Raw genomic sequence first — 13,241 nt, forward strand, 5'->3', positions numbered from 1 at the left:
TGTCCGTGGAGGAATTTGGAATCTCTTCAGCCCGCCATGGCCGACTTCGTCGACCCCCGGATGACCTCCATCAAGCCCCGCATCCGCTACAACACCATCGGAGGTATCAACGGACCGCTGGTGTTCCTCGATAACGTCAGACCAGCCCTGCTTCCGGTTTAGCTTCATGATGCACAGCGCACGCTAACAGTGGCCTTGTATTGCAGGTCAAGTTCCCTCGTTACAATGAGATCGTGTCTCTGACGCTTCCCGATGGCACGGAGCGCTCCGGTCAGGTCCTGGAAGCTAGAGGTGAGCTTACCTAGCAGCTTAGTCTGAGCTACGTCAAGAGGCTGGAAACTCACCAATTTCTTTTTTTTTCGCGCCAAAATAGGCAACCGAGCTGTCGTTCAGGTTCGCATGGACCCCAGCGTCATCCTTGACCATTAACAAATTGTTGACAAGTCTACGATCAGGTGTTCGAAGGCACTTCCGGTATTGATGTGAAGAAGGTACTTGTGCACACGGTCTCGCGTGAGACGGAGCAGGCGCGCTAACCAGAAAATCAGACCAAAGTCGAGTTCTCCGGCCACAGTTTGAAGCTGGGTGTCTCCGAGGACATGTTGGGTCGTGTCTTTGACGGATCAGGACGTGCCATCGACAAGGGCCCCAAGGTGTTGGCGGAGGACTATCTCGATATCAACGGACAGCCCATCAACCCTTACTCTCGAGTACGTGATGTCATTTGCAGTCTTGGGAAAGCAAAAAAAAAAAAAACCACAAGCCGAAACTGATTGCCGTTGATGTAGGTGTATCCCGAGGAAATGATTTCCACCGGTATCTCCGCCATCGACACGATGAACTCCATTGCTCGTGGACAGAAGATTCCCATCTTCTCCGCCGCCGGTCTTCCCCACAACGAGATTGCCGCCCAGATCTGTCGTCAAGCCGGCCTAGTCAAGCGACCCACCAAGGATGTCCATGACGGTCATGAGGAGAACTTCTCAATTGTCTTTGCTGCGATGGGTGTTAACATGGAAACGGCTCGTTTCTTCACTCGCGACTTCGAGGAGAACGGTAGTATGGAACGTGTCACTCTGTTCCTCAACTTGGCCAATGATCCCACCATTGAGCGTATTATCACACCTCGCCTGGCCCTGACCACCGCAGAATACTACGCTTATCAATTGGAGAAGCACGTTCTGGTCATCATGACCGATCTGTCGGCCTACTGTGACGCTCTCCGTGAGGTCTCAGCCGCTCGTGAGGAAGTGCCGGGTCGTCGCGGTTACCCCGGTTACATGTACACGGATTTGTCCACTATCTATGAGCGTGCTGGTCGTGTTGAGGGCCGTAACGGATCCATCACCCAGATTCCTATTCTGACGATGCCTAACGATGGTAAGTGGGCTTTGAGATCAGCGCCTGCTATGGTCCATCTGCTCGACCCATCAAAACCGTGATTACTGACCACTATCTTCTCTTGATTTAGATATCACTCACCCCATTCCCGATCTGACTGGTACTGCAATAATTCCCCTTCCCTTTCCACCTTTCCGGCAATCTTCAACGGGGCTAATCAAAACTGCAGGTTATATCACGGAGGGCCAGATTTTCGTCGATCGCCAGCTTGCCAACAAGGGTGTCTACCCTCCTATTAACGTGCTGCCTTCACTGTCCCGTCTGATGAAATCGGCTATTGGCGAGGGACGTACCCGCAAGGACCACTCGGATGTCTCTAACCAACTGTATGCGAAGTACGCTATCGGTCGTGATGCCGGTAAGTATCGTCCTCTTTCTCAAATCGTTTACGGTTGTATTCCACTCCGATCACCCTGTTAACCCCCTTTGTAGCCGCCATGAAGGCAGTCGTCGGAGAGGAAGCCCTGTCTTCCGAGGACAAGCTTTCCCTGGAATTCCTCGACAAGTTCGAGCGCACCTTCATCAGCCAGTCTCCCTATGAGTCTCGCACAATTCAGGAGTCCCTCGACATTGCATGGAACCTTCTCCGCGTATACCCCAAGGAATTGCTGAACCGTATCCCGAAGCGTGTTCTGGATGAATTCTACGCCCGCTCCGCCCGCAAGATCGCCAACAAGGATACCCGCGATAACTCGGGCGAGCAGCAGCAGGGCTCTTCGCAGCAGAGCGCCAACCTCATTGATGCATGAAATGTCAAAACAGAGAAGGAGTGACTGTCCTTGCTGGATCTCTCATGAACAAGGTTTTGTATCCATTTAGTTCGCGCGAAGACGAAGGAACTCGAAGGAACGCCCAGACTCCTGGAATGATGGATTCTGTCTGGGTGTCCTGTACCGCTCTTTCGTTCTCCGCTGCATATATCTCTTTGATGCGGTTGTATCTGTTTCAGCTTGATTGTTTTATTTTTTTTTCTTCTGTTCGCCATGATCTCGCGTACTTGCGCCGACCTACCCACCGAATTCATATTAGAATCCCCCTGACGATACTCCTCCGTAGTTTCTACTGTAGTTCTTGAGGCCTTGTCGAGGGACCATCTCGGCCATCCTTCACGATGAAATCTGACCTGGTGCTACAATCCAAAGACGTGCTATTCAAGGAGCGCCCTAGATAACTGGTAACCATATCGCCTGCTACAACAGGATCGTTGTTGAATGATAAACAAAAATGATGCTTCATACTTGGTGGGATAAAATGCCATCGAACAGAAAATCAAAAAAAAAAACCTCCCACGCCAGAGAGGAGATGATCAAAATCCAAAATCGGGAATCTGCCTCACGATTAGAAACCGATAGCAATGATGAGAATTATCTTTGAAAAAAAAAGGTGATCCGTCCCGAAAACTTGGGAGAATGAAAACAGAAAGCATGAGAGACGCTAAAGACTTTTCTGCTCGGCTCTAGAAGAGCAACTTTTAGTACTGCGGCCTCCCGGGAACGCTCATATGAAAGTGAAAAAGAAACTTAAAAAAGAAGGAACGGCGAATCAAGGCTTAGAAACGGAGATCCCAGCCAATCTTAGGACCCAGGCGAGGAAGCTCATCAGCTACGCTCTGAACATCCTTGTCACCACGGCCGCTCAGGTTGAGCACGATGTTCTCGCCCTTCTTCATGGTCTTGGCGATTTGCATGACGCCCCAGACGGCATGGGAAGTTTCGAGCGCGGGAATGATACCTTCGTGCTGAGCCAGGGCACGGAATCCTTCGAGACATTGACTGTCATCAGCAACAATGAAAGTGGCGCGGTTGGCATCCTTCCAGGCACTCAGCTCAGGGCCGACACCAGGGTAGTCAAGACCGGCGGAAATCGAGTGTGTCTCAGCGATCTGGCCGTGCTCGTTCTGGAGGACGTAGGTACGGACGCCGTGAAGCACGCCCGCTTGACCATTAGTCAGGGTAGCCGAGTTGCGGGGGGTGTCGACACCGTCGCCACCAGCCTCAACACCAATCAACTTGACGGTGGGATCGTTAGAGAATGGATGGAACATGCCTACGGCGTTGCTACCACCACCGACGCAGGCGACCACCGCGTCAGGCAGCTTGCCAATCTCAGCCTGCATCTGTTCCTTGGTTTCCTGTCCAATAACGGACTGGAAGGTACGAACGATAGTTGGGAATGGGTGGGGACCAATAGCAGAGCCGATGATGTAGTGAGTCGTGTCCAGTTCCTCGACCCAGGCACGGAGAGCCTCGTTCACAGCGTCACGGAGAGTACGGCTTCCCGCGTCAACAGCAACGACCGAAGCACCGAGAAGCTTCATACGGAACACATTGAGAGCCTGGCGACGGACGTCCTCAGCGCCCATGTAAACGGTACACTTCATGCCGAACTTTGCGCAGACAGTAGCCGTGGCAACACCATGCTGACCGGCACCTGTTTCAGCAATGATGCGAGTCTTGCCCAAGCGGCGAGCAACGAGAATCTGGCCGAGAGCATTGTTGATCTTGTGGCTGCCGGTGTGGTTCAAATCTTCGCGCTTCAGCCAGATATTGGCACCTCCGACGTGGTCAGTCAAACGCTGAGCGAGATGAAGGCTGCTAGGCCGGCCCATGTAAGGATAGTACGAGCGGAACTCCTCCCAGAATTTGGGGTCATTGCAAGCAGCGGTGAAACCCTCCTCCAACTCTGCCAGGCAGTCCACCAGGGACTCGGGGACATACTGGCCACCAAATTCACCGAAACGGGAAGGCTGTGCGGAAGGGTCATTGGTGACATTCAAGGCCTCAAGCTGGTCAGCCAGGCCGGGCCCAGCAGGGGTATCGGCTTCGGTGATGACCTTGGTCGGGGTGGGTTCAACCACGGATTCCTTCAGCACTGGCTCGATGGTGTTGATCTCGTGAGTCAAGGCTCCTTTGGCATCGCGCTCCCACTTGCGGCCAGTGATGCTAGTCAAATACTCCTCCGCGGCCTTGGCAGCTTGACCCGCCGGGGCCTCTCCGACAACGCTGATAATCTTGCTTCCGATAACGACACCCTCAGTTACTTTCTGAACAGACAGGAAGTGCTCCCGCGTGCTGACTCCAAATCCGAGGGCCGCAGGAACATTGCCGGAGTATTGGTGAACGCGCTTCAGAAGGTCGGGGACTTTGTCACTCAGCGTGCCAGTGGCACCAGTGACACCCATGCGAGAGACGACGTAGATGAAAGAATCCGCAATCTTGCAAAGGAGCTTCATACGAGATTCCGAGGTAGCGGGGGCAATAAGCGGAACATATGAGAGACTGGCTCCATGGTCAGCTTCTTCAATTGCTGTGTTCACGTCCAATCGATCAAATCAACTTACCCAGTGCTGGTGCAAAGGTCACGGAAGCGGACAGCCTCCTCGGGAGGCAAGTCTACCATGATGAATCCATTGACGCCGGCCTCCTTGCAGTCACGAAGCATGCGCTCCTCACCATATCGCAGAACCGGGTTGTAGTATCCCATCAACATGATAGGAGCTTTCAAGCCCCGGCTCCGGGCATCACGAACGATCTGCAGGACCGAGGTAACAGTAACTCCATTTTCCAGGGCCTTGGTGTTAGCCTTCTGGATAACGGGCCCATCCGCGATGGGGTCTGTGAAAGGAATGCCAAGTTCGATAATGTCTGCGCGACAGTTGAGTCATCGTTAGTCCCGTACTTTCCGTGTGTCCCACAATTCTCCTCTCGGGACCCCACTAAGATGACTAGAGAAATGACGTACCGGCACCCCCATTTTCTAAGCCCAACAAAATGTCAACCGCCTCTCCATGAGTGGGATATCCAGCAGTGATGTAAGCCACAAGAGCAGCCCGGTGCTGCTCCTTGCACTTGGCAAATGTGTCCTTGATAGCCTCCATTGTGATGAGATCGAAGTGATCGCGTGGGTTGGTGGCGTAACGTCAGAGTTCAAGATAGGAGTACTAAGGAAGGTCAATTGAGGGCAAGAGTTGTTGTCATCCAAAAAAAATTCGAGTTCGATTTCGACACCAAGCGAATGACTCGAAGAGAATTCAGAATACTCAAAGGAGAGACAGAGAGAGATGGAGTTGTGAAGTGAAAGTGAGTGCAAGTCGAGAGACCACTTGCCTTTTTTGCCGCTCGCCGCTTGCTCACGTGAAGCGATAAGATAAAGGTGGAGCGAGGCTAAGGATTCCGAGGGGTGGCGATTAAAGTTTTGTAGCCAGAAACCTTGACGGGATAGTGAGAATTGCACCAAAAAAGATGTTTATTTTAATGACTGATGGTTGAGAGGCTCGGTGCAATCTCAAAAAGGGTGAATGAAGGAAAGAAAGGGGAGAAGAGGAAGGCTTATGGTGAAAGCATCACAGATAAAGGCAGAAAATCACGTGACATAGATCGGGATCCCGCTGAGCGTTGAAGAGGCGGCTCGTCATAAACGGGGCCGGCTGGGGGAACGTGGGCGGAGGAGCCTCGAGATTGTCTCAGCATGCCATTTATTTGCCTGAAGCTCAAGGCAACAACTGTATACCGGGCGCCACACAGCGAAAGCTTATCTACTGGTGAAGTGCGCGAGTTGCAGCAAGCAGAATAATCGAGAAAGAAATGATGGGATCATTAAAATGGATCAGTTTCTCACTGGTCATAAATTATAACTGCTTCAACGAATTGTGCAAAAGACAAAAATCTCGAGATTCCTGAATCATCCTAGAACGCCGCAGTGATGCAATGAGCAGTCAGGATGTCATCCTCTGGTCAAATGGTCCAAAAAAGCAAAAACAGCAAAAGCTCAAAGATGACAACAAAATATGGTCTTTTGTGCACCACACAGGGACGCACAGCAGAGCCAAGCCTCAGCGCAAATCCCGTCACAGAGGTTAAAGCGGACCAAAAAGGCAGAGGACCCGCTGATGGCGCCAAACAGAACAACAAAAGGCACTGCCAGGGGTGAAAGACCGCAAAGGAAGACTGAAAAATAACTGAAAACAAAACTTGCAAAGTCCCAAAAATGAACATGAAACAAGTCCAAAAATCTATCCCAACCCGTTCCTGCGAATGCAAAAGGAATGACTGCAGCGCCCGTGCTATGCCAAATATTCGTACAGTAGCCCAGATTATTGTATAAGGAGAGAAAGCTCAAAATGCCCAGTGTGGAGTATATGCAACCCAAAAAAAAAACACAAAGAAGGAGAATCGAACAAAGCATCCCCGAGTAGAAAAGGGGGGAGGAGATCATCGTGGCTGACAAGCGGGGCCTCAGAGCTGAAGACCCGGAATGGCAAGTGGAAAGAAGTATATGCAAAATTGCTTTTGGGTTTGAGAAAGGGCATTTCGGCATGAAAAGTGTAAGGAGAGACATGAAGATCATAAAGAGGTGGCCACCAGTGGCTCACAGGGATGGTTACCAAAACATCCAGGGGGGAGGATGTGATGCTGGCCAGCACCGGAGAACATGGAGGCGACTGGGCTGTGTCAAGGGAGCGATAAGAAGAAGGATCGTATGTGCAGTGAAGGAGGAGAGGAAGACAAGATCGAAAGGTAAGAACAACAGCGAGGATCCAAGAGCGCCGAAATGTGAAGATTACCGGCCGTGGGAGGCCTCGTGGATGGGGTACACCGGATCAATGTAGCTGTAAGATGGACCAGCTGAAGGAGTTGAAGTGCTCAACCCATGAAGTTCCCAAGTATTGCGAGGAGGGGCAGCAACCAGACTCTGCACGTGGTTGGGGTGACAGACTGCCGGATATGAGTAGGTTCCAATCGAGGTATATGGGTGGCTCATTGGGGGCATGGTGGAGCGGTATTCGGCCGGACCAGCAACCAGTGCGCAAGGCTGATTTGGCTGTGGGACATACACTGGAGCAGAGACTCCATGGTGTGCATAGGTGCCCACGGGGCCAGCATCTGCAAGGGAATGGGGAGACGGCACAGTGTGAGGTTCAGTGCCGGAGTCGGAGCCGTTGCCGTGGTTGGTAAAGTGGCTGATCGAGGCGGGCAGCACGCCTGCGGTCGAGGAATAGCTCGCGGACTGCAAAAAATCAAGCGATGATCACATTAGTTATGAACCGAATGGAAAGGGGATCAAAAGGGGAGAGATCGTCTTACATATTTCCCAATAATTTTTCTCAAGGCTTCCGCCAGGATGCTCCACGGGAACACCTTGACGTCCTTCTCAATGTTCCGCGGCTTGGGTGCAGGGAAGCCCATGATGACCTTGAAAAACTCCTCGCTATCGGCCTTGGCTTTGGAAACCGTCAAGGGGCGGAACCCTTCGAGGTTGCGGCGAATGCGATTCTTCTCCTCCACCGTGAACCGCACAGCAACCAAGGATTCCAGCAAGTAGATGGTGTCCACACTAGTGACAAAGCACTCATCCTTGCCTTCCCAGTGAATGCAGCTGATGCAGATGCTGTTGGGAGCGCGCTCTTCCGGAGTAACGGGTTTGAAATCAGCGTTGATAGTGCTCCCATTTTGAGAGCGGCTGAACTGCACTAGGCGGCGTTGGGATTGGCGCTCTTCGGCAGTCCAACCGGTGGCCATCGAGTTCAGATCCCCATTCAGTTTCAATACAGCCTTGGTCGGGTACATGGCATATGGGTTGAAGCTCGAGCTGTTGCCAAGCCCGCTGGCTTGTTGCAAGGTTGAGGTGCGGATCAGGGTAGGGTTTGCGGCGCTGGAGGTCCGGGCCGGCGACGGACCTCGGTGCTGCGACATGGGATGAGCAAGAGCCAGGCTTTGGTCCCGCACTTCGTGGGACGCAGGCATGAAGGCAGGGCTCCAGGTGGAAGTCAGGGGGGACGGTGCACGGAAATTGGGCTGCGACGTGGCCGAGCCGGCAGCAAAGTGAACCGGGCCACCACGCGGAGAAGCGGCAGCATGGAACTGGTGTGCAAACGGGGTCATGGCCGGGAGATTCTGCATGTAGGGTGAGAAAGAAGCAGAGGGGCTATCCCGGTAAGTGTAGTTTTCAGTGCGCTCCGTCTTCGGGCCGGACTGAGGACCAGCGAATCTCTTGGTGGGTGCCGAAGTTTCTTGGACGTTGTCCGTATAGTTGGAGTATTTCCTCTTGCGAGAGTCCGCGTCCGGCGAAGAGCGTGAGACCTGCTCGTAGGTGTAGATGCCGACCTGCAAAGTAGTGGGCTGGCCATCGCTTTGAGTCTCCAACACAACCTGCAACGGCACGGCGATGGAAGCGGAGCCAGTGACGGCAAACGGGGGCGCGTCCACGGAGAGACAGTACTGGAAATTGGCACCCTGAAAGCCGAGGAAATGCGGGTTACATGCGCACCGCTTGGTGCCGAACATCAGGTAGAGAGCCCCATAGCACGAGCTGTGCAAGTCAAAGGGAGATTGAATCTGGACCACGACTCGAGTGCCCTCGATACCGCGCTGCGGACTATACGTAAGAATCTCGGGAACTTGTCGTGGACGGGTGCCCATCATCGGCGATTGGCCCTCTTCGTAGGAGCTGGCGTACTCCTGGTTGGCAATGTACGGGACACAGTCTGAGATCTGACTCGCCTGGTCGGCCATTGGCGAAGGGACTAAAGATGAGGCCACGTAGGGGGACTGGCCGTATGTCGAATATGATCCGGCATCCTGTACAGACCGCGTGGACGCGTAGTCTAATTCACGATGGTCAGCATGTCAACTTTTTGTCGCCAGCGGACACTCACTCGAGTGCGGGAGGCTACTTACCCAAAATAGAGCCTGCAGCGGGCTTCTGAAAACTAGACATAGACAGAATGGGCTCAGACTTGGCCCACAGGCCGTCTGAAAACGCACCAACAAACTGTGACTCCTCAGAATCCGAGAAATCCAAAGACTCGCCTACAATGAGAGGCGTTTGGAAATCAGGATCGAACTAGACGGGAATGCGGTGTCAGCAAGGTTCACCCTCTTTTAACACACAGCAAAACGCGGCGATAAAGCGGACTGCACTTTCCGTCGCTCTCCAAGGACTCGAAGGGTCGAAGTTCTGTTCTCAAACAGACCCCGCCAGGCTCAAAACGAACACGATGCAGGCGCCCAGAAGTAGAGACGAGGGGAGAAACAGAAACAGAGACATGGACAGACACTCACCAAAACACCGTGGGTCTTCGAGTAAGCCAGCTTGAAGGTGTTGCAGCAACTGCAACAAGACTGAACTCTTTAAAAGCGAATGACTGGGAATTTATCCACAAGATCAAGCCACGAGGAAGACACGCGAAAAGGGGTCTTCTCCGAGACAAGCCAGAAGATGGAACGAGCGACAAGTGGGAAGCTTTGTGCGGTCAAGCGTCCAGATCGGCTGGTGACAACGAGCGTCGGAACACCACTCAGCGATACGAGGTGTAGAGCCGGGAAAAGGTTGTGGATGGGTGCCTGCAGCGACGGAGATTGCAATAGCACGGATTTTTTGATTCAGTGAGATCCTGAAAGCATGCCAATTAAAAGGGCGGAAATGGACCAGACTGGCGAGGTTTGGGGCTTTGTTGTCTCGAATCCCCGTAAATGTTTCGGGAAAAGCTTATCGACAATTGGCCTGACAGGCCTGACAGGAACACTAAGAGACGAATCAGCACGCAGGCCTGCCAGATTTTGCCCGAAGCGAGCTTCAGAGCTGATCGTTGGGTCTCCGTTGGGCGTCATGTTGACCGGCACTCGCGAGCAGACTCGGAGACATGGATCAAGAGCAGACGTTGATTCCCACAGACGAATCCAGAGAACGGGCTGGTGCATCAATCACCCAGCCTGAATCTTCCCATGGGCAACAAAACATACACACGAGAATTGGCAAACCCCGACCTCTCACGAAAAGAGGATTGATCAAGGTGGAAGTCCAGGACCGGATGAGACAAGACAAGGAGTGGAGGGAGGCCTACCAGGTGAATCAGGATGAAAGTCAAAGTCCGTTGACCCCTTTCACCAACAATTGGTCGTCTGACTGTCCTAATATGCAACGTTCGTAACGAGCTGAACTGGATGAGAAGAGAACAGAGTCAACAACAAACACTTGATCCGAAATGAAATGAGATGAGATGTGACCAAAACGAGCAACGACAAGAGAGTCCCCAAGGGGATACAGTACTATCGAAATTGATATCAGACGGGGAGACCTGGCCGCCCAGTATCCGCGACGCTCATCATCTCCGACGGGCTCGTTCGCCTCTAGTCCCACGAATGGCCACCCCATCCAAGTAGTTCGGCGCTGCAAGGAGATTGTGCCATCTGGAACATGACCCCCAAAAGGGCAAAAGATGCAAGGCACGAGGGGGGGGAAGGGAGGGAGCCCGTGGGCACCAAGGAGGGCAGGAGGGCAGGAGGGAAGGGGAGGGGAACACGATGCCGATCCTGCAAGTCATACAGGGAGATTAACTCTGTTTTATCAACTCACCTGGTTCGTTGATAATTAATTGCCGACGGCCAGAGTCTCAAGTGGTTTGCCTTTGCAATCAACCACCGATTTCCGGGCCGTGAATGTTGGATTTGGAGGATTGTGCTTCTCTCCTTTTCTCGAGATCCGCAATGTTCCGGTCACTCGAGGAGAGGCTTGTGCTAGAATTGTGTGGAGGCACAAGAACGTCCTGATGCGATCTAGAACGAGTGGTAGATCTTCGACAGAGACGGAGGCCTCGGGAATCGGAGCTGAGATGCACACGGTGCTTCGATTTCTGAGCTCTTCCAACCCCAAACAAACGGCGTGCTTACAAGGTAGTCGTTCACGAATCCACCAAGATCAGAAGCCGTGAAAACGGCAGTCGCAAACGAAACGCGACAGCGTTTGACCGCGCAATCTCCGTAAGGTCGCCCCTGTGACGGGAAATTCTAATCCCCGGGCACAAGAGAGGATAGTGGTGGGCGACAATTAGATATTAATGAATAATCAGGTTATAAACTGAATTTCGTGGGTTTCCGTCCTGTTCTCAAATTCTCTTGGGCGTGTTCCTTTCCTTGCCTGTCCTCTTGCTTTGCGATCTTTCTTCCTATTCAGAGAAGAAACCGCTGTGGAGAGAATAGAAGTCTTCTTCTTTTTTGGGGGGAGGGGGAGAGGGGACGGGGAGTTTTCTGTGGTTTTCGATCTGAAGGTTTTCCGATAAAGAGGTTTTAAATGTCGGCCTTTTTTTGGGATCTTTTCAGGTACTCAAAAAAGAGGAGCGACGTAGCGAACGTGAATCTCGTGGCAGCAGATAGCGAGCGTAAGAGCGAACGTGGGGAGCGAATGTGTGGTGAGACCGTCAAGGTATCATCATCAGAGAGCCCAAGAAAGAGGATGATTTCGAGGAAAGGGACGCGGGGGGAGGAAGAGAACTAAATCAATGCAAGGATGGCGTAGGGTTAAAAGCGAAGAGAGTCGTCCGAGTATACGGATTATTATTAGCAATTGAGCAGTCATGACCAGGCACGGCCGAGGGTGTAAGGTAATGCCGTTCAGGGACTATACTTCTTGTGGTAGGGGGGGGGGGGAGTGGTTCCGGTCCTTCAACTGGAAGGAGTGCCTCAGTGGCCTTACCGGGTGGGGGAAATGGAGGCAGGAGAGAGGAGGGGGGGGGAGGTAAGGCCAATCAGGCGGGCAGTGGAGTTGACTGGACAGTGGATACAACGCACACCTGTGGACAAGCCCACTAGGACCACGAGCTGTGGAGGTTCCGGGATTCCTACGCTTCCCTCGATCGGGTTTAGGCGTCGAGGACCAAAAAAGTGGACACGACGAGAAAGGGAAAAAAATGAAAAATGAAAAAAATTCAATAATGAGGGAAAATGAAAAATGGAAATAAAATTGATCAAGATAGTGCCATATTCATCAGACTACCGGGGCTTCATAGGCCAGGATGAGCCGACCGGTGCTAGGATTATTGAAATAAAGATTGGAAGATCGACTAGTGAGGAAGGGATCAGGTGAGAGCGAAACGAGACCAATTACTCGAGGCCAAGGGCGTAGGTAGAAAGGAGATAGGGTGCACGCTGCTGAGGAGGCTGTGAGAGGAGCTACTGAATCTACTTCGTAGGTGACGGTAGGAGGTTGAGGTTGGTGAGCCTGAGCCACTAGACAGAGCTTCTGACGAGAAATCCCCTCCCAAGAACGATAGGGAGAGCGTGAAAAAAAGAGCCCCAAGAATTCAGATTGATATCCCCCATATGATTGAGAGATCGTTAGTCATCCAATACAAGAATCAAAATTCGAAATTCGATGGGGGAAAAAAGAACTCATGGACGACAAATCAACATACATATTACGGTGCATGGAATCATGACAGAATGGGTTCCTCTTTTATTTATTTCCTAATTCTTACCAAGAAAAGAAAGAGGTTGGTTGGACCGGTCCACCCTTTGTGTTCCCAGCCAGTCCAACCTCAGTTGGGGCGTGTGTGTACTTCCATCAAGTAAACGGCTAGCGGGAAATCGTGGCGGGGGGATGCGCCAAAGGACTTAGTACCTAACCTTGAGAACTTTACCAAGTCGGTAGGGACTCGGGAGCAACGGGGCTTGGTTTTTCATGATTTCTTTTTTTTTTCGGATATCTTTCAAGGTATTGTCACAACCGTACCGAATGGAAGAACTGGTGATCTTGGGCCATGCGCTTCTGGTTAGTGTCAGGATTGTACACCCTCGTGGAGCCCTGTTGCTCAGCGAAAGAAGCTTGCGCCATGAGAGATACCTGGAGATGACCATATTGCCAGCTTCATCTGATGAATGTGAAAGGGCGTGAAATGTCCGCGATCTTGGGGAAATATCGAGGGCATCACGAAAATCATGCATCCAAGTGGTCACGTTGATCCTGGAGCTAAGCACGGTCATCCCATGGGTACTCCGTGACCCGGTCCCAGCAGGAAGAGGTCACACCTCTTCCGAGGTGCGACGATGCATAATTCCATGCTTCCA

At 52.2% G+C, this 13,241-nt stretch overlaps 3 protein-coding genes across 3 annotated transcripts; 1 reads left to right on the forward strand and 2 right to left on the reverse strand.

Moving 5' to 3' along the window:
* Positions 1-36: 36 nt before the first annotated feature.
* On the forward strand, positions 37-2,150 carry POX_a01283 (V-type proton ATPase subunit B; the record flags this gene model as incomplete). The annotated part of the gene is made up of 8 exons (XM_050110211.1): positions 37-135; positions 207-291; positions 445-491; positions 549-710; positions 789-1,380; positions 1,472-1,501; positions 1,571-1,759; positions 1,834-2,150. 8 exons carry the CDS (start codon positions 37-39, stop codon positions 2,148-2,150), a joined length of 1,521 nt encoding a protein of 506 aa, XP_049973979.1.
* Positions 2,151-2,950: 800 nt separating this feature from the next.
* POX_a01284 (Tryptophan synthase) lies at positions 2,951-5,278 on the reverse strand (the record flags this gene model as incomplete). Its single annotated transcript, XM_050110212.1, has 3 exons — positions 2,951-4,679; positions 4,742-5,045; positions 5,143-5,278. The coding sequence occupies 3 exons, from the start codon at positions 5,276-5,278 to the stop codon at positions 2,951-2,953; spliced, it is 2,169 nt and encodes a 722-aa protein (XP_049973980.1).
* Positions 5,279-6,960: 1,682 nt separating this feature from the next.
* POX_a01285 (uncharacterized protein) lies at positions 6,961-10,010 on the reverse strand (the record flags this gene model as incomplete). The annotated part of the gene is made up of 4 exons (XM_050110213.1): positions 6,961-7,407; positions 7,485-9,004; positions 9,078-9,243; positions 9,918-10,010. The coding sequence occupies 4 exons, from the start codon at positions 10,008-10,010 to the stop codon at positions 6,961-6,963; spliced, it is 2,226 nt and encodes a 741-aa protein (XP_049973981.1).
* Positions 10,011-13,241: the final 3,231 nt, after the last annotated feature.

Source organism: Penicillium oxalicum, chromosome I, assembly GCF_001723175.1.
Source record: "Penicillium oxalicum strain HP7-1 chromosome I, whole genome shotgun sequence".
NCBI lineage: Eukaryota > Fungi > Ascomycota > Eurotiomycetes > Eurotiales > Aspergillaceae > Penicillium > Penicillium oxalicum.